Raw genomic sequence first — 19,384 nt, 5'->3', positions numbered from 1 at the left:
GATGCACAAAGTCCTGTGGGTGAGAGACAGGATCGGGAGGAGACAAGGCAAGGTGAAGGGCGGCCTAGGCACGGAACCCTCCTGGACAAGCACACTTGGGAGCTGTTGTCGGATCTCTCTGGTTATGGAACCCTCAGGCAGCACTGGCTTCTCCACTGTGGCTCCTGTCAGAGCTTTTGTAGGAGGGGTGTGTGTGTGTGTGTGTGTTTCAGAGACAGGGTCTTGCTCTGTTGCTCAGGCTGGAGTGCAGTGGCATAATCATAGCTCAGTGTAGCCTCAAACTCCTGCGCTCAAGAGATCCTCCAGCCTCAGCCTTCTGAGTAGCTGGGACTACAGGTACATGCCACCATGCTGGGCTAATTTTATTCTTTTTTGGAGAAATGGTGTCTCACTATGTTGCCCAGGTTGGCCTCAAACTCCTGGCCTCCAGTGACCCTCCTGTCTCAGTCTTCCAAAATGGTGGGATTATATGCATGAGCCACTGTGCCTGGTCCCATGTTGACCATTTTTAAGCATATAGTTCTGTGACATTAAGGACATTCACACTGTTATACAACCATAACCACCATCCATCTCCAGGACCCTTTCATCTTCCCAAACTAAAACTCTGTCCTCATTAAACACCAACTACTCATTCTCTTTTCCCCAAGTCCCTAGCACCCACCATTCTACTTTCTGTCTCTATGAATTTGACACTCTAGGGACTTCCTGTAAGTGAAATCATGCAGTATTTGTCCTTTTGTGTCTGGTTTATTTCACTTTGCTTAATGTCTTCAGAGTTCATCCATGTTGTAGCATGTGTCAGAATGTCCTTCCTTTTTGAGGCTGAATAATATTTCCCATCAGGTCCTTCCCACCCTTTTTTTCTCATTAGGTTTTGATGACTCATGTGATGTCGGTCTGTCTTTTTTTTTTTGAAACAGAGTCTTGCTCTGTCGCCCAGGCTGGAGTACAGTTGTGCAATCTTGGCTCACTGCAGCCTCCACCTCCCGGGTTCAAGTGATTCTCTTGCCTCAGCCTCCCGGATAGCTGGGACTACAAGCATGCACCACAATGCCTGGCTAATTTTTGTATTTTTAGTAGATACAGGGTTTCACCATGTTGGCCGGGATGGTCTCGATCTTCTGACCTCGTGATCTGCCTGCCTTGGCCTCCCAAAGTGCTGGGATTACAGGCATGAGCCATTGTACCCGGCCAATTCTGTCTCTTTTTGAGGCTGAATAGTATTTCCCATCACGTTCCCCCCACCCTTTTTTTCTCATTAGGTTTTGATAACTCATGTGATGTCTATCTCCCCTGGAGCCTGGAGGCTCCCTGAGGCCTCTGTCTTGGTCCCCTGTATCCTTAGCACCCATCATAGAACCTGGCCCCTAAGAGGCACTTAATGAACATTTGTTAGGTCCATAGAGTTCAGAGTGATTAGAATTCTTACTGAAAGAGGGGGTTGGCGTTGAGATGACAATATTAAAGACTATATTTGCCAGACTGTGGAGCTTTGGCTTCTAGGCAAATGTTTCCATTGATCCAAGCCACCTAGGGGACTTGTTAAAAATTCTTATTCCCAGGTCTTTCCCTTTGCAATGCAGCTGTTTTGGGCTGGAACCAAGAAGCCTGTATTTTGAAAGAGATATTAACCTTTATTTCCTAGATCATTTAAGAACATTAGAATAAAAACAAGTAACCACTCTCTGATGAAGTTTAAGTGGGGTTTTCCCTCAGCCAGAAGATTTGTACTTACTACAAAATATTCTGAAAGAAAAAACCAAAAATTGTTTCTCTAAATCATGCATCTTTATTAAAAAGCATTAAAGCAGCTCTGTTAGCTTGTGTTGTATCCAGAGTCAGGTGCAGCCACCGTTCACGCATCAATACATAGCTCTAGCCTGGAATATATCACTTAAATTGTGGGGGCTTTCATTTCTTCCAAAGATGGGAGCATCGTTACCTTTTCCACCTCGGGAGATCATTCTGAAGAAGCAAGAATAAAAAGGCTAAAAGCATTTGTAAGTCATAAAATGCTACTATCAATGCTAGGGATGCATATGTATATAAATTGATTTAAGTAAAGAAGATGATGGTTCAATTCTTAAGCTATTTACTATCCTGGCTGTACAGTAAGATACTCCTGACTCCACCACTTACTGAGTAATGGGGGCAAGGTGCCGTAATGACACAAAGCCCTGGGTCTCCTTAGTTATAAAAATGGGGCCTTGCAGCACAGAATTATTCAGTCATAAAAAGCAATGAAGTTCTCGCAATGCTAAAACATGAACCTCAAAAACATGATGCCAAGTGAAAAAGCCCAGACACAGAAAGCACATATTGTATGACTCCACCAATAAGAAATGTCCAGAACAGGCAAATCCATCAAAACAGAAAGCAGCTTAGTTGGTGCCAGGGGCTGGGGTAATGGGAAATGACTGCTTAATGAGCTTAATGAGAAATGGGCTTTCTCTTTGGGTGAGGAAAATGTTCTGGAATTTTCCTCTGTAAGTATACTCTGTGAGTATACTAAAAACTACTTTAAAGGGGTGAATTACATGGCATGTGAATTATATTGCAATAAAATACTTAAATAAGTGGGGTCACTACATCTAACTCCGGGGAGTCGTGAGGATTAAGTCACTTACAATGTATTAATAGGGCCCAAGTGTGTAAAACCATGGGCCAGATTCATAAACCAAGCACCAAGCAGAAGAGTCTGATTGCCAGATGTGCCCACCAGAGAGTGGGGGCTGTTGGGGTGTGGGGTCTGATGAGACCCTGGCACCATTTACAAGAGGGGACTGTTCACACTGGGAATGCCTTCAGGAAAGGCAGGACTGGGCAGACTGTGTATTTTCTCCTACACCCTCCTCCTCACAGGATGCATGAAGAATGGGGGGCCAGGGTCAGGGTGGGGACTAAGTCTCTGACTGTTCAGCTGCTCTGGCATCTGTGTCTTTAAGGAGTCAACTCCAGTTGACTGTTGTAATGTGGCAAGTTCGGAAAACCCCGTCTTAGGCAGCACAGGGAGCTGTGGGCAATTTCTCTGAGCTAAAGGACTGTGACACCCTCGCTGCGACACCCAGGGAAGGCTGGGTCTGCACCCCGCTCAGCTGTAGCTATTGCAGAAGGAGCCACTGGGGCTCAGAGTGGTGGGCTAGTGCACCTTTGGTACCATGCGTAGGGTGGGCTTAAGGAGGCAGGACTAGGGACACTGGCTGCTGAGACTCCAGCATGGCATTTGTGCCTCTCTGGACTTGAGGTTGGCCCCACAGCGCTCCTTGCAGGCTGCACAATACCAGCTGTTGTTTTGGAACAACAAAAATTCATTATTTGCAGCTGATAACTAACAAGCACCCGAATAAGTTGGCTGAGAGCCTCAGTGCTGGAATCTTGCACATGGTGGGCTCCAAGTGGAAGTTTATTGGGAGGTATGTTGGCCGAGTAAAGAGGAGAACCTTATTCAGGGAAAAAATCGATCCCGGGACTGTGCCCACCTGCTCACAAGCCATGGGGAGGCATCTGCAGCCAACATTCAATCCATTTATGTTAAATGCAGGAATTAAGGAAAGACAGAATTTGATGAGAATTGTCTGCCGACTTAGCCACGTGGAGGTCATTTGTGACCTTGACCAATATGGTTTCAGTGGAGTGGGGCTGGTCAAAGTGGGTTGGAAAGAGATTGGGAGGTGAGACAGTGGAAACAGCAAGTATAGCTAAGCTTGAGGAGGATTTGCTATAAAGGGGATCAAGGAAGCGGGATGGTGCCAAGGAGATGGAGTGAGGGGGGCTGTGGGGTCTTGTTTTGTTTTTGCAGATATGGGAGCTATAACTTGCATGTTTGAATGCTGATGGTGAATGGGGAGGTCCGTTAGGGAGACAAGAGAGGGGAGCATTTTGGGAGAAATGACAAAAGGGCTTGGACCCCAGTGACAGAGAGTTGGCCTTCAATGGGAGCAGAGACGTCCATGCATTGCAACAGCAGCTAGTGGATTGGTGCAGTGGGTCAGTCCATTTGATGATGGGAATTTGAGGAAACAAAGAAGAGTGGAGCCTGACACGGTACACATGTCTGTGGTCCCAGCTACTTAGGAGGCTGAGGCAGGAAAATCACTTGAGCCCGGGAGTTGGAGGCTGCAGTTAGCTAGGATTGCACCACTGTGCTCTATCTAGCCTGGGCAAAGAGTGAGACTCCATCTCCAAAAAAATTAATAATAAAAAAGTAAAAAAGACTCAAGATGGAAAGAAGGTATAAAATCAGGAGTGGGAAATAGTGAAGGAACTGAATCAGTGAAGAAGGACTGTAGGAGCTGGGCCCTCCTGGGGTGTCCTGTCAGAGTTGTGAAGGCTGGCCCAGAGGAGCAAGCACTCAGGGCTTTGTATTCTCATTATGTATCTTCTCTGTCATCACAAGGGCTTATCACCAGTTCAGGAGTAACCCGGGTGAAAATCTCAGCAGTGCCTCTTATCAACTCTGGTGTCTTGGATGGTTCTGGAAAGCTCTGATTTCCCTGGAGAATTGATCGAGTTGAGTTTTGCTTAGGGACAGGGCCTGCAGCACAGCCAGCTCTCTGCCAATGGGCTCCCAGCCTCTAAGCATCTCAGGGGGCCCTCCCTCCTGCCTGCCCCAGAAGCTGGGAGCTTTCACCCCTAAAGGACTGGCCATTTCTAAGGCCAATGGCCTCCTGAAAAACCTCGGCACTTCTTATATAGGAGGATGGTCTGGGTGCTGCTGCTGAAATGGTGGTAGCCTCAGGGAGGTGACCAGGAGTGAGAAAGAAAGGCCTCTGAGCAAACCCCAGCCTACGATTTTGTAGCCACAGCTTAGACCCTAACTGCTGGGGCCAAGGTCGCCTCTGGGCTTGTTTCTGTTGTCACATCTGAGCCTCCTGTGGCATTTTGTTTAAGGGCCCAGCCTTATTTCAGCCATACTCAGTGTTAAATTAGGGGAGCACCAACCCTGGAGGCCAGTGTGGTAGTGGTAGTAGCTCCATGACCAGCAGGGTCACCAGAGGACCAAGGTAGGAGGTGAGTTCCAGATAATTCTTCTTCATGCCATGCTTATCATCTTGGAGGCTCTGACTTTCAAGCTTATTTCCTCACATGCACATCTGTGCCCTTTTCCACCCAACTGAGGGTACTATGCTGACAGCCACAGCCAGGGAGGAGGAGTCATAAAAACAGAGCTCCCTTGCCTTGCCGCAGTCCTTAAGCAGGATGCGCCCTCTCGGAGCCTGCTCTGTGGTCTGCACCACTGCTTCCCTGGGGCTGTTGTTTGGGTTGAGGCATTACATAGAGATGCCTCATAACTCTACCATCCCACTCCTGCTCCTGGAGCTGCAGAGCACTGCAAGCCCCACGGTGCCCCCAGGTGGCTGCTGTGCTGTGGGGTCTGGTGGCCAACTTCTACAGTGGCTTGGCAGTTGCCCCAGCTTGGCACTCCAGGCGTACAATGGTGAGATTAATGACTTTCTGTGGGATATGGGGTAACTGCAGCAGTGCCCAGGGCTTTAAGGCTCTCTGGGACCCCCCTTCACTGCCTAGGCCAGCGTTAGAGGAAGGAGTCACGTCCTACTTAAAGGTGTCAAGGAAACTGTGGGGGGCAGGGTAGGAGCTGTGTCCTCCTGCTCAAAGTCTCCTTGGTCCTTGCCCCTTCAGCCTGGCCACCCCTGCCTCATGAACCTGAAGCTCTTTCTGTGTCGTTTTTCTCCTCTAATGCCTGGAGGTATGTGGCTGGGTGGAGGAAGAAGCTGGGAGTCAGGATCCTTGTTCCCAACCCAGCTCTCTGCCCGTTTCCTGAGCCTTTGTCCCCTCATTTGTAAAGGGAGGGTTGGCCTGCAGCAGGGTCCTCTGCTTGTTTCTTAGCCCAGAAATCCTTTCTTCAAAAGAAATCTCTGCTGGAAGCCCGGTGTCTAACACATAAAGGTAGAACTACTCTAGGGCAGGGATTGGACGATTCTGTGGGTGTGTGACTTCTCCTGCTTTCAGCTTCAGGACACAGAGAGGCAGCTGATCAGTGCTAACCTCATAACACACACCTGCAGAGCAGCCACACACTCCCGCAACCCCAGCCCAGGCGTAGGGGCTGGTTGCTGGACACAAAGAACAGCCTCTTATTCCTCTGTGCCGCCTTCCATTTATCCAGAGCTTTGGGTCCCTGGATACACATAGATGGTTGGGGGAAGCCTGGGGAGCCTTGTCTGGCTGCATCTGGAGAAGAAGTGCTTTTACCATTGCCTGCTTCAGATCCTGATTGGGGCCCAGTAGGTTTGGGAAGCAGAGAGCAGAAGAAGGAAGCTCTCTTAGAGCAAGAGGCAAGGGACTCAAGGGAGGCAGAAGGAGGTTATGGATACCCGCAGTCCTGAGTCCCAAGCCCCCAGACCTGCTGGCGGCTCCCTTGCTTCCCACTGCTGCAAAAGCCGGAGCTCCCGCTGGCCTGGCTTGGAGTAGCTTCCAGATTTAATAGCCAGAATGCAGCTGAACTGCATTTGGATGGATTCCATCCCCGCTTGACTTTGCACAGCCTCACTCCTAAATTCCATCTGTGACGTCAGACCCCTGCTAATCACGGAAAAACAGATTAAGTTCTGTAAATTCAATTCTCGTGCTTTCCCTCCCAGTCAGGGTGTCTCATGGCCTCTGCTCAAAGGAGCTGTCCACCTCCCTGCTCGGTCCACCCCACCTCATCCTGGGCCAAACCCCAATAATCCACTTCATTATTCATCTTCATCACATGCCTCCAACCTGGCCACCCCTGCCTCATGAACCTGAAGCTCTTTCTGTGTTGCTTTTCTCCTCTACTGCCTGGGTGGTTCAGGAAGATCTCTGGGCTCCAGCCTGGGAGGCCCAGCTGGTGCTCTGTGTCTTGGTGGGAAGCCATGCCCTTGAATCTTTGGGTGACATCCCTCATAGCTCTTCTTGTTTGTCTGCCTGTGCCTGGAACCCTGGTCCAGGTGCAGCCTGTACCTCGCGCCTTGCCCACGGCTGGTCTCTTGCTCCTTGGCCACCCTGAGTGGCCCCACTCTGACATGGTCTGGCTAGGTGTTTCCTCAAAGACATCAATGAACATGGGGCTGGGGGTTCTTTCTAGGGTCGTGAATGCTGGGGTCTGGAACCTGAAGACTTTTCTAAGGGCCAGGGCCCAGGTGCCACATTTGAAGCCCAGGGAAGAGTCCCGTCATCCCTGGAGCAGAGCCATGTGGGCTGTGCGTGTGGGCGGCCACCCAGACCCCTTGCCTGGCCTTCTTCCCCGAAGGGCCTCTGGAGACCTGTATGTGTCTTTTTTCCTCTGGCAGTGCCAGGCCCCAAAAGATGCCCTGTAGACAGCAGTAAAACCTAATTCTGTCTAACCCATCACGACTCCAACAGAGACGAGATGAAATGTGTGTCTGTCTCGTTTGCACCCAGGCAGCCAGACTGGGTGTAATGAGATTGTCTGAGTGAGGGTTCAGCTTCGGGCCAAGGGGGCTCCAGGGAGAGACAGACACACAAGTCACACTGCTCTGATACGAGGAGGGTCTGCCGTGTCCCTGGCCTCAGCTCAACCAGGGAGAAAGTGAGGAGGACTCTATCTCACCCCAGCAGGCCCGTGTCTTGCTGTAAGGCCAGCCAGCACCACAGCAGGGCTGCTCCTCCTTCAGGTCTGGGTTTATTGTCTGCACCTGGGGGTAAGCAGCCCTACCAGGAAGCCCACAGGCCCTGTGTCTCAGGGACCCACCTTCCAGACCCTGCTAGGGACAGCAGTGCCACCTTTTTGCTCGCTCCTGGTAGTTGAACGCTGGTTGGAAAAGGGCTGAGCACTTCATGTGCATCATCTCATTTAATCCACAGACACCCCAGGGTGTCTGTGGGCAGGGTGGTTCTTACCCCCAGAAGACAAAACGAAAGATCAAAGTATTAAGCAGTTTGCCCACAGTCACAGCTGGGAGGTGGCAGAAGGTCTAGCTGATTATTTTATTTTAATCACAACGCTACCAGCCCTTCTCTGTCTGTTTACACACACACCACTCAAATGCTGCAGCTGCTGCCTTTTGAAACATCAGGTAATAAAGTGCAGGTAAAAGTTGCCCACAAATTCCATCCATCTGATGGAACCCTCTCCAGCATTCAGTGAACATTTATTCCATACTCTTCATCCAAACAGACATATACAGAGTAGTAATAATCTTTTTTTTTTTAAAGTATCATGTTCTACATGAATTTTTAAAGTAAAAATTAAATTTAATGTTATTTGAATTTAACCAGACAAATGTATCAATTTTCATGTATCTTAAGTGAAATGGGAGTTGCTAACCTGAGGAAAAAGATTTCTTTATTGTAAGTGATAATAGTCCTAAAAGATTAAAGGTAAGAGAAAAACTTTTGAAAATAGCTTGATTGAAGTATAATGACATACCATACATATACTCATTTAAAGCATACAATTCAATGGTTTTGGTATATTATTGATTTTTTTAAATTGTGGTAAGTGTGTGTGTATATATATATATATGTATATATATATATATATAAAAAACATAAACTTTGCCATTTTAACAGTTTTTAAGTGTACTATTTCATCGCAGTGAGTATATTCACAATGTTGAGCAACCATCACCACTACCACTTCCAAAGCTTTTTTATCACCCAAATAGAAACTCTGTAACCATTAAACAGCTACTCCCATCTCCTCCAACCCTAGATCCTGGTGACCTCTAATCTATTTTCTGAGAGAACAACTTTTAAAAGGTTAAAGTCATTATTTTTTTAAATAATAAACTTTATTTATTTTTTGAGACAGGGTCTCGCTCTGTCACCCAGGCTGGAGTGCAGTGGCACAATCTTGGCTCACTGCAACCTCCACCTCTCAGGCTCAAGGGATCCTCCCACCTCAGCCTCCCAAGTAGCTGGGACTACAGGCACTCCACCACACCTGGCTAACTATTGTATTTTTTGTAGAGATGGGGTTTCATCATGTTGCCCAGGCTGGTCTCAAACTCCTGATCTCAAGTGATCTACCTATCTTGGCCTCCCAAAGTACTGGGATTAAGGCGTGAGCCACCTAAACTTTATTTTTTAAAGAGCTGTTTTAGATTCACAGCAAAATTGAGTGGCAAGTACGGAGTTCCCATATGCCCCTTCCCCCACTCTCAGCATCCCACACCAGTGTGCCCTATTTGTTACAATGAATGAGCCTGCAGTGACATGGCATCACCCAGAGTCCATAGATTACATGAGGGCTCACTCTTGATGTTGTACTTTATATGGGTTTGGACAAACGTGTGAGGACATGCATCCGCCATTGTAGTATCCCACAGAGTACTTTTATTTCCCTAAAAATCTTCCATTCTCTGCCTGTTCATTTCTCACTAATTTTTCTACTTCATGAACCAACTTCTATGCTATGAAAGTTGAGGAAACTATATTTCCACCTTTGTTCTTCTGCTCCAGATTTGTCTTAGTTATGTTATCATTTGTGTACAGTGTTGAGGTTTTGATATTCAATTCAATCACATAATTGCCATGATTTCAAAAATATCAATGCCATGTTCATCAGGATTTCTCCATTTATGACCTCATTTTGACTTATCTTTTGGTTAGTTGGATTTCAACATCAGATAATTTTTTCTTTTTAAAAAAATTGTATTTATTTATTTTTGAGACAGGGCCTTGCTCTGTCATTCAGGCTGGAGTGCAGTAGCGCAAACATGGCTCACTGCAGCCCTGACCTCCTGTGCTCAAGCCATCCTCCCACCTCATCTCCCCAGGATGCCGCCTGGCCATGCCAGAGGTGCATGGTGGGAGGCCACTCGATGGAGCCCCACGTTCCTGCCCTGGGGCCTTTGCTCATGCTGTTCCTTCTTACTGGATTGAGTCCTTCTCACACCTACCCTCAGCTCTGCCCTTAGCTTCCCTAAGTGTCTGGATTACAGGCATCTGCTGCCGATGCCCAGCTAATTTTTTTTAATTGTATGATTTTTTGAAGAGACAGGATCTCACTGTATTGCCCAGGCTGGTCTTTAACTCCTGGGCTCAGGCAATCCTCCTGCCTTGGTTTCCCAAAGTGCTGGGATTATAAGTGTGAGCCACTGTGCCCAGCCAGGTAATTATTTTTTAGAGGACTTTAAGGATGTCTAAATCCCTAAACTCATGCTTCAGAGAGCCCCACCTTATCTCCCCAGGATGCAGCCCAGCCATGCCAGCATACATGGTGGGAAGCCACTCAATGGAGCCCCACGTTCCTGCCCAGGGGCCTTTGCTCACGCTGTTCCTTCTTACTGGACTGAGTCCTTCTCACACCTGCCCTCAGCTCTGCCGAGCAGAATCCCATGGATCTCAGAGAGCCTGGCTCTGCCTTCCATGAAGCCTTTCCTGAGACCCCTCTGGACTGAGTGACTTATCTTGTTTTCATGACACTCATGGTAACTCCAGAAGTCAGATAGTATTATCCCCACTTTATATACGGAGAGACCGAGGCTCAGCAGGTACAAGGGCTTTTCCAGGAGGTCACACAGCTGGTAAAGGCATTGTGAGGCTTTGTAGTCAGATCCCAGAGCGAGCTCCAAACTGTCACCTCCCCTCACATTCTGTGTCACTCTTAGAGTTCTGAGTCCTCTCCTATTAGTCACCCGTGCACTTAACTGTAAGATATAGAACCATTTATTTGTTCTTTCCTTCTTCCTATCCATGTCTCTACCTACTTACTTACCTCTACAGCTCTTTAGTTCCTCGCGGGCAGAAACACGGTTGCTTTTCCCTAAGCCAGCGGTGATGGAATTGCATCCTGAGCACTTGCACTTTCTGATGCTCTTCCACCATGTGGCTGCTGCCCCTGCACAGTCCTAAGCTTTGCCCCGCTCCACCCAGGTGCCAGGAGCCTCCAAGGGGCCTCTGGGCCCTCCAGGTGCGTGTTCCCTCTCTGTCTCTGTCCCTCTGCCTGCACGCAAAAATATCCCAGCGGAGCTGTGGACAGCACCTGTGCAATTACAGCTCATCTGACAGCTTGTCTGTGGGGGAACATCATTAGGTATCTGTTCCAGACACGTGCTTACAGAGCCTCTGAAATCAGAGACCCAAGCCAGTGTCTGGGTGCTGGCTCAGGCTGTGAGATTTCACCCCTGATTGTTATTTGAGGAGATGGAAACATTTAAGGAACATGATGAATCTGGCCCAGGGGGTTCTGCCTTGCTAGTGCCTGGTGGGCCTGGAATCTGAGAGGATTGAGAAAGGACTGATTTGCATGGGGATGAGCAGGGCAGGTCATGTACTCTGGAGGGGTTAAGACTCTGAAAGGGCAGAATGCTTAGACTCCTAAGGTTTCTGAAGAACATTTAGAGTCTGTGTCTGACCATGCTGTTATTTAGATGACTAAATGAGACTTGCACACTCTGAGTCGCTGCATTTGCGCCACAGTAAAGGAGCCCACCTGAGGCCCCACAGAGGCGGGGTGGGTGCTGCACGTCACACAGGTGTGCTGCTTGACACCAAGCCCCTGCTGTGCCTTCCTGGTTGGGCGATTCTGGGACTTCAATGAAGAACCATGTAAAGAAGCTTCAGAAACAACCCCCATTGAACTTCAGTTTTCCCTTCCTGTCTCCAACCCTATTTTTCTCCAACTTCCCTCAAACATAAAGTTGTGTCTCCTTTGTGTATGTAAGTTTCCCAGATCAGGTGCCTGTGCTACCCTCCTAGCCAGCTGGAAGTCCATCCAGGTGCCAGGTGTCAGACTTGGGTCCCTTGCTACTTTGGCTGAGCCAGCTCTTGTTTCATACCTCGCAGGATAAAGTGCAGCCTGGGGACTGTAGGGCCATTGCTTCTCTCTCCTGTGGCCTCAGCTTCCAGCCAGGTTTGAGGATAGACAAGTGGGCCTAGGCAGGTGGAGCTGAGTCTGGGAGTATGGGGAAGAACTCCACAAGGCCTCAGGCCCTAAACTTGCAGGTCCCATGAGCTATTAACTAGACCCATTGACCTTGAAGAAGGTCAGCAATGGTCTCTTTTCACTTGAGCACAGCCTCTGGGGCGCTTTGGGGTTGATCAGGGATCAGAAAGGTTGGCGGACAGGTTGCAGGAGAGGGGAAGCCCCTCCTAGCAAGAGTCCTTCTGGATATAGCAGGGCCTGGAGCCACCCCGAGGAGGGGAACAGGGCAAGGAAACTTCCCAGGGGGATTTCTATGTCCGGGTGATGTTGCTCAGCAGCACCGTGGGGGGTCTGGGTCAGAGACCTCCAAGGGGAAGTCAGGGTCTGGGATCCAGGGTTATCTTATCTACAGCCAGTAGATGTTGGGTGCAGTTTCTGGAGTATATAAAGTATCTAGGCTCTAATTGGCTAAAAAAGAGCTTCATTTGGACTATATTTAAAGCAACTGGATGTGAGAATTGGGTTCTTTTTTAATAGAGAGGAGGGTCTTGCTATGTTTCCCAGGCTGGTCTTGAGCTTGCTGGGCCTCAAGCAGTCCTCCTGCCTTGGCTTCCCATAATGCCAGGATGGATGTGAGAATTTGAATGGACTTCAGGCTGACGTTCCTACCTGCTGTGAACTAAACAACTGGGGGCCACTGTTTTAGGCCAACACAAGGGATGTCTTTATCAGACCTTTCCTCTCTCTGTCTCTCTCCCTAAGTGGCTTATTTAAGAACTTCTTTCAACCCTGTCTACTGGTATTCCTGAGAGTTCTCGTAAATGTTTTTCTCAACCTTGTTAGCTACCCAGTAATGCTTTAGCACCTGGGTGATGCTCCAATGTCCAATAGAGAGCCATACCCCGGGGAAGTCGTCTGACTGGCCAGGCCCTTGCTTTTATCACTTAGCAGGAGTCTTGCCCATTGTCACTGTGAATCCTCCCTGGCTGCGGTCCTTGGAGTAATCTTGCGAAAATACTATCCTTAGCCGGGTGTGGGTGGCGTACACCTGTAGTCCCAGCTACTCTGGAGGCTGAGGTGGAAGGATAGCTTGAGCCCAGGAGATCAAGGCTGCAGTGAGCTGGGATTGCACCGTTGCACTCTGGCCCGGGCGCAGAATGAGACCTTGTCTTTAAACAATAAATAAATATAAAATTTATTTATCGTCCATCCTGAAAACCTTCCCTTGGCTTCATGTTAACAATATGTGACCTTTGGAGGTGACCAAATGATATTTATGGCAAAACTTCAGCCATCTGGGGCTTGGGTTTTAAGGCGTGATTTCATTTTCCAGATAACTGAGTATGAGCCTCTTCCAAGCACTAAGTTTTCTTTTCTTTTTTTTTTTTTGAGATGGAGTTTCACTCTTGTCCCCCAGGCTGGAGTGCAATGGTGCGATCTCAGCTCACTGCAGCCTCCACCTCCTGGGTTCAAGTGATTCTTCTCTCTCAGCCTCCCAAGTAGTTGGGACCACAGGCTCCTGCAACCACCCACGGCTAATTTTTGTATTTTTAGTAGAGACGGGGTTTCACCATGTTGGCCAGCTGATCTTGAACTCCAAACCTCAAGTGATCTGCCTGCCTTGGCCTCCCAAAGTGTTGGGATTACAAGTGTGAGCCATTGTGCCCAGCCCGGTTTAAAAAAAAAAAAAAAAAAAAAGTGATTGCTTAGGGGCAAATCTTCATCAAATATATTCTTTGTCACTTAAATAGAGGTTGCTATGAGTGCACTCTCTGCTTATCTTGTTTCATCTACTTCCCAGACATAGCCCAATGGAAGGAATAAAATAGATGCCAATAAATGTTTCTTATTGGATTGAACTGAAACCAAATTTTAAATCACTCAGAGTCTCCCCTTGGGATGCAGTGATGTCATCTGCCCCTAATGGCATGGCTCAGACCGCTAACTTGTGAATGTCTTATGTCTGTGCTTCTTAGTTTTATTTGATCTGCCTGCTTTTCCATGACCAGCTATCATTACTTGCTGTGTCAGTACCAGGGAAATAGATGCTGTAGCTTGTTAGGATTGTGAGTAAAACAAGAGCACAGTGTTCTTACCCTGGCCCTTGCTAATGGAGTGACAATTCTTTACTTCCCCGTGGCTGTTTATTGATCAGAGACCTTACACGCAGCCTCTCACTTGTACTTTTGGTAGCTGTTAGCAAACAAAAAAAATAAAAGTTGGAAAGGAGAGAACCTGCTCAATCGAAGTTGCACCTTTGGATCATGCCTGATCAGAGCCCAGAATTCCAGCCTCAGGTCTAGACCGGGCCTTTCCTCTGTGCTACGGTATTCACCAGCCTTTGCAGAAAGTGACTGTTTATTCTGTCCTCTCTGTCTCCCAGGGGTCCTCGGTGAATTTTGTAATGGTTATTTAAGGAACCTTGCCTAGAAGTCCCAACTTGCAGTTCCCCATCGACGGGAAGGCTTGGACTCCAAGATGATTATAAAGGAATATCGGATTCCTCTGCCAATGACCGTGGAGGAGTACCGCATTGCCCAGCTGTACATGATACAGGTGGGTCATGGGGCAAGGGTGGGTCATGGGGTGAGGGTGGGTCGTGCCAGCGCACAGACACCACATGTGGGTTAGGTGGAGTTGTGGCCTTCACAGTCCCAGAACTTCCTGGTAAGTGTGAATTGTGCTGGACCCCTGGCCTCTAGGCATGGTGCTAGGCACACAGGGCACACTATGGGCACATGGCATTGGATTGCTTTCCGGCACTGTGTCCTACCACCTACAACGCAAACACTTGCCCTTGCATTCAGCACCATTATCTCCCTGGCCCAGACGTTATCCCTGTGTTTCCCTATGTTTCAGTTTGCCTGGGCTGCCATCACTAAATACCACAAAGTGGGGGCGTAGAGGAACATACTTCCTCACAGTTCTGGGGGCCGGAAGTCCCAGATGAAGGCCTGGCAGGTGCAGTTTCTGGTGAGGGCCCTCTTCCTTGCTTGCACATGGGCACCTTCTCCCTGTTTCCTAACATGGCAGGAAGTGAGCAGGCTCTGGTGTCTTCTCTTTTTCTTTTTCTTTTCTGTTTTTTATTTGTATAAATGTATAGGACACAACTGTAACTTTGTTGCATGCACAGATTGGAAAATGGTGCTTGTAGGGTATCTGTCACTCAAATACACCGTACTCATTAAGTAATCCCTCATCTTCCACCCTTCCTTTTCTTCTAAGGACACCGGTCCCATTGTGAGGGCCCCACCCATATGATCTCATCTAGCCCTGATTACCACCCAAAGGCCCCGTCTCCAAATACCATCACACTGGGGGTCAGGCCTTTTGGAGGGACACAGATATTCAGTCCATAACACCCCATTCTACAGACAGGAAGGCACATGAGGCCCAGAGATGTTAAATTCTTGCCAAGGAGCACAGGGCCTGTCTCCTAGTTCCCAGCTCCATGCTTTCCTCACCACCCTGACTGCTTGCAAAACAGCAGTGTCAGACATGTGGCTCACTTACAGACGCTCGCAGGAGTTTGAGGATGACAGGCTCCTTTGATGAGCCAGAGACTCTTGCTTAGGAGACACCTCCAGTCTCCCTACTCAGTGCCTGACCAACCTGGAACACAAGACCTGGCTGCCTCTGGCTGACCCAAGATGGGACCACTGCTCCCACTTGCTGCGGTCCTGGCTGCAGTCCTTTCTATGTAGAGGTTCCATCCCAGCTCTCCTGCTGGCCTCCTGTCCACACTCAGTGCCTGGCATGGCCTAGCCCGGCAGCTTTCCTCCAGATCATTCCCTAGCCAAGGCTTGCAGGCTTGCACCCTGGGTCCCTGGGTGTCTTTGGGCCTCCCACACTTATCATGAACTTGCTGTTGGCCTGGCTCTGGCTCCTCTGGGCATATCAGTGCCTCCAGTCCCTGCGACCCAGTGGGGCTTGCCCTCCTCCAGCTTCTTGCTGTACAGCCCGTTAATTACAGCGTCAGACTGAGTCGTTGGTGTTGGGGAGAGGCTTCGGCAGGCAGGGCCTCTACCTCCCATCCCTGGCTTCGCCTGTTAGGCTCCCACCTTCCACCCAGGTCAGGGGAGGTAGCTATGAGCTCCCAGCAGAGCCTGCAGCCCCAGCTACCTTTTGGGAGGAACTTGAGGAAGTTGCATGGGTTTGTGGGAGCCTTGGCTGGGAAAAGAACGGAAGGTGAACCCAGTCTCTCTGGGGGGCTGTTTGCTCTGAGCTGCTTCAGAAGGGCCACTCAATTCCCTCTTGAACCACTTACCCCATAATTATTTCTAGAGAGTGGAGAGAGAAGAAGAGGCTTAAATCAGCCCCCCATCTCTGAGCACTCTGGAAATAGCTCAGCCTATTCAAGGACCAGGCTGATCTGCCAATGCTGCTGTTGTCTTACTGCTTCTCAGTTCCCACCCAAGCCAGACAGCAGCCCCTCAGCTCCACCTGGCCTCCTGGTGGCTGTCAAGATTGGGAGGACTGGCCTCCAGCCCCTAGGAGATCCCAAAGCTGTTCTGGGCATAGAATCACCTCTGGGCTCCTCAAAACACCTGTCACTCCAGGTTTTTGCTGTTGTTGTTGTTTGTTTTTTGTTTTTTGTTTTTTGTTTTTTGTTTTGTTTTGGTTTGGTTGTTTTGAGACGGAGTCTCGCTGTGTCACCAGGCTGGAGTGCAGTGTTGTGATCTCGGCTCACTGCAACCTCCGCCTCCTGGGTTCAAGCAATTCTCATGCCTCAGCCTCCCAAGTAGCTGGGATTACAGGCACACGCTACCACACCCGGCTAATTTTCGTATTTTTAGTAGAGACGGGGTTTCACCGTGTTGGCCAGGATGGTCTCGATCTCCCGACCTTGTGATCCACTCACCTTGGCCTCCCAAAGTGCTGGGATTACAGGCGTGAGCCACCATGCCCGGCCACTCCAGGGTTTTTTTGAACACCTATCCTTATGCCTCCAATGAATGTAATTGTTAAGCATCATATAGTTCCCTGTTAGATGCTCAGACCTCCCTGCACCTGTGCAGCCAGGCCCCGTCCATCTAGCCGACACATGCAGTGTCTTTTGAGAAGCTCCATTGATTAGGATTGTGGCAGGATGGAAACATCTCCTACCTCACACATCATGAGCAGCAGCACTCTCATGAGAGCCTGTTGGACAGATGGGCATCCTTCCCAGCTAGGGAGAGCCACCGTGGCCTCTTAAGGGCTGGCTGGAGTTATTGCTGGTGCTCTGAGCTTCCAGAGCCTTTCCCTGTGCCCCTTCTGAGTGAGCAAGCATGTGTGCACACATCTGGTTTCCTGTTAAAAAAGAAAGGTGAAAGAAGCCAGGTATTGCCGGGAGAGGTGCTTCTGTGACAGGCGCTAGCATGCTTGGAGGGGAGAAGGGGAGATTGGGAGCGAGGTTATTGCTGTTCCTGCTCAGGCTGGCTGGCTGGGCAACTTTCCTCTGGGCAGGCCTTGAGGCTGGGAGTGTGGGATAGACAGCTTGGTGATGGGGCAGGGGGTCTGCTGCACATCACAGGTGCTAGTGCCCTGCACCTGTGTCCTCTGTGTTCTTGGTGTGTGCTGTCTCTGGCCTGAGGACTAATTGCTGTGTCTGAGGTGCTGCTGCCCTCACGTTGTTACCAGGAAGCCATAGGTTCCTGCGAGAACTACTGACTGGGAAGTTTCCCATGTACTTAAGGCCCCTGCTGGCCAGCCCTGCCCCAGCTGGGTCTTAGACAGGCAGATGCATCGCTGGGTTCTGGCCTCCACAGCCCCCAGTTCGAGCTCCAACAAAATGAGCTCCAAGACATTGCAAGCCTGTGGGTCCTGTGCCCTCTGAGGGGCAAGGCACTGGCCTGCTTACTGTCTGCATGGACGGGGCTCAGGTTGTCAGCTCTCTATAGCATTTGGAAGAAATTCTTTTGGGACTAGGGGGTTTGGGCTTACTTGATTGGGTGTTGTCTTGTTTTGCTTTTATTGAGGTGAAATTCACATAACATAAACAACTATTTTTAAGTGAACAATTCAGTGGCATTCAGTATACTCACAATGTTGTGCAGCCATTAACTTTACTTCCAAAACACTTTCATCACCCCAGAAAGAAACCGCATATCCATTAAACAGTCACTCCTCATTCCCGCTCCCTACCCCCTGGCAATCACTAATGTACTACCTGTCTCCCTGGGTTTGCCTGTTCTGGATGTTACATACACATGGAATCCTTCACTGTGTTGCTCTTTGTGTCTGTCTTCTTTCACTCAGCATCATGTTGTTGGGGTTCATCCATGTCAGAGCATGTGTCAGTGCCTCATTACGTTTTATGGCTGAATCATATTTCGTTGTATGAACAGATCACATTTGCTTATCCATTCATCCATTGATGGACATTTGGGTTGACATTAGCATACAAGTATCTGTTTTCAATTCTTCCTGGTCTACACCTAGGAAGGGAATTTCTGGGTCACATGGTGACGCTATGCTTGATGTCTGGAGGAACCACCAGACTGTTTTCCACAGTGGCTGCACCATTTTACATTCCTACTGGGAATGTATAAAGTTTCCAGTTTCTCCACATCCTCACCAGCACTTACTGTCCTCTTTTTAAATAAATGCTACCCTAGTGAGTATGTTTTGAAACAGAAGAGTCCCCAGGTTATCTCAAGGGTCCTTCTGCCCGTCTTTCAGACCAGCCCACATGCTGCGTCCTTCTCGGAGGCTTTTCTGATCTCCATGGGCAGCATGAGTGATTTCTTTCCCTGAATCCTCGCAGTTTCCTGTTGGTCCCACGCCTGGGCACCTAGTGCCTTCCACCTCTTTGTGGGTGTCTGTCTGCTTACTGCTGGACAGTGAGTGTCGCAGGGCAGGGTTTAGGTCTGTGGGTCTGTTTTCCCAGTTTCTGGCTCATATCCTCTTTGGTGTACATGGGCTGCTCCTTCCTTCCTCACCAATGGCTCTAGTGCACACACACATGTGTGTGTCCACACACAACATGTGTACATGCAAGCACAGCCACCTATGCATACAGGTATGTACACAAATACATGCAGACACATGCACACACCTACACAGACACGTGCATGCACACAGCATGTGCACATATGTGCACATGTATACATGCACCTACTCAGACACACACACACACACACACACACACACACACACCACTAGACCCAAGGGGGTTTCACCATGTTGGCCAGGCTGGTCTCAAACTCCTGACCTCAGGTGATCCACCCACCTCGGTCTCTCAAAGTGCTGGGATTATAGGCATGAGCCACCACGCCCGGTCAGTTTCTTTATCTGTAACTTAAGCTAGGCTCTCAGAGAGCATAGTTTCCCATTTTACATATGGGGAAATTGAGGCCCACAGAGCCAGGGTTGGAGTTCAGATCTCTGGGCTCCTAGGTGGCCTCTTTGGGACCCCAGTAGGCCAAGGGAGGCTGCTGCCAATCTCAGAGGTGAGGGCACCCTGGCAGGCTGAGAGGACCAGGAGGTGCCAGTATCTAGATTGGGAAGGAGGCAGTATTGGGAGGGATCTCCCCTCTCACCCCCAGCCTGTGCTGTGGCTCTCAGGCCTGAGGGCAGAGC

The 19,384-nt window shown here is 49.2% G+C and overlaps 1 protein-coding gene across 20 annotated transcripts in view; it reads left to right on the top strand.

Moving 5' to 3' along the window:
• Nucleotides 1-19,384, top strand: part of PITPNM2 (phosphatidylinositol transfer protein membrane associated 2) — a 167,185-nt gene that overhangs the window by 101,637 nt on the left and 46,164 nt on the right. For all 20 annotated transcript variants that reach the window (XM_031650858.1, XM_021923084.2, XM_021923080.2 and 17 more), the window contains one exon: nt 14,205-14,377. In XM_031650858.1, coding sequence (XP_031506718.1) covers nt 14,300-14,377 — 78 coding nt within the window. In that variant the 5' untranslated portion in view covers nt 14,205-14,299. The remainder of the gene's footprint in view (nt 1-14,204; nt 14,378-19,384) is intronic.

The sequence above is a fragment of the Papio anubis genome, chromosome 9, assembly GCF_008728515.1.
Source record: "Papio anubis isolate 15944 chromosome 9, Panubis1.0, whole genome shotgun sequence".
Classification (NCBI taxonomy): Eukaryota; Metazoa; Chordata; class Mammalia; order Primates; family Cercopithecidae; genus Papio; species Papio anubis.
Note: the sequence above shows the minus strand (reverse complement) of the source record. Positions and strands in the feature narration are given on the sequence as shown.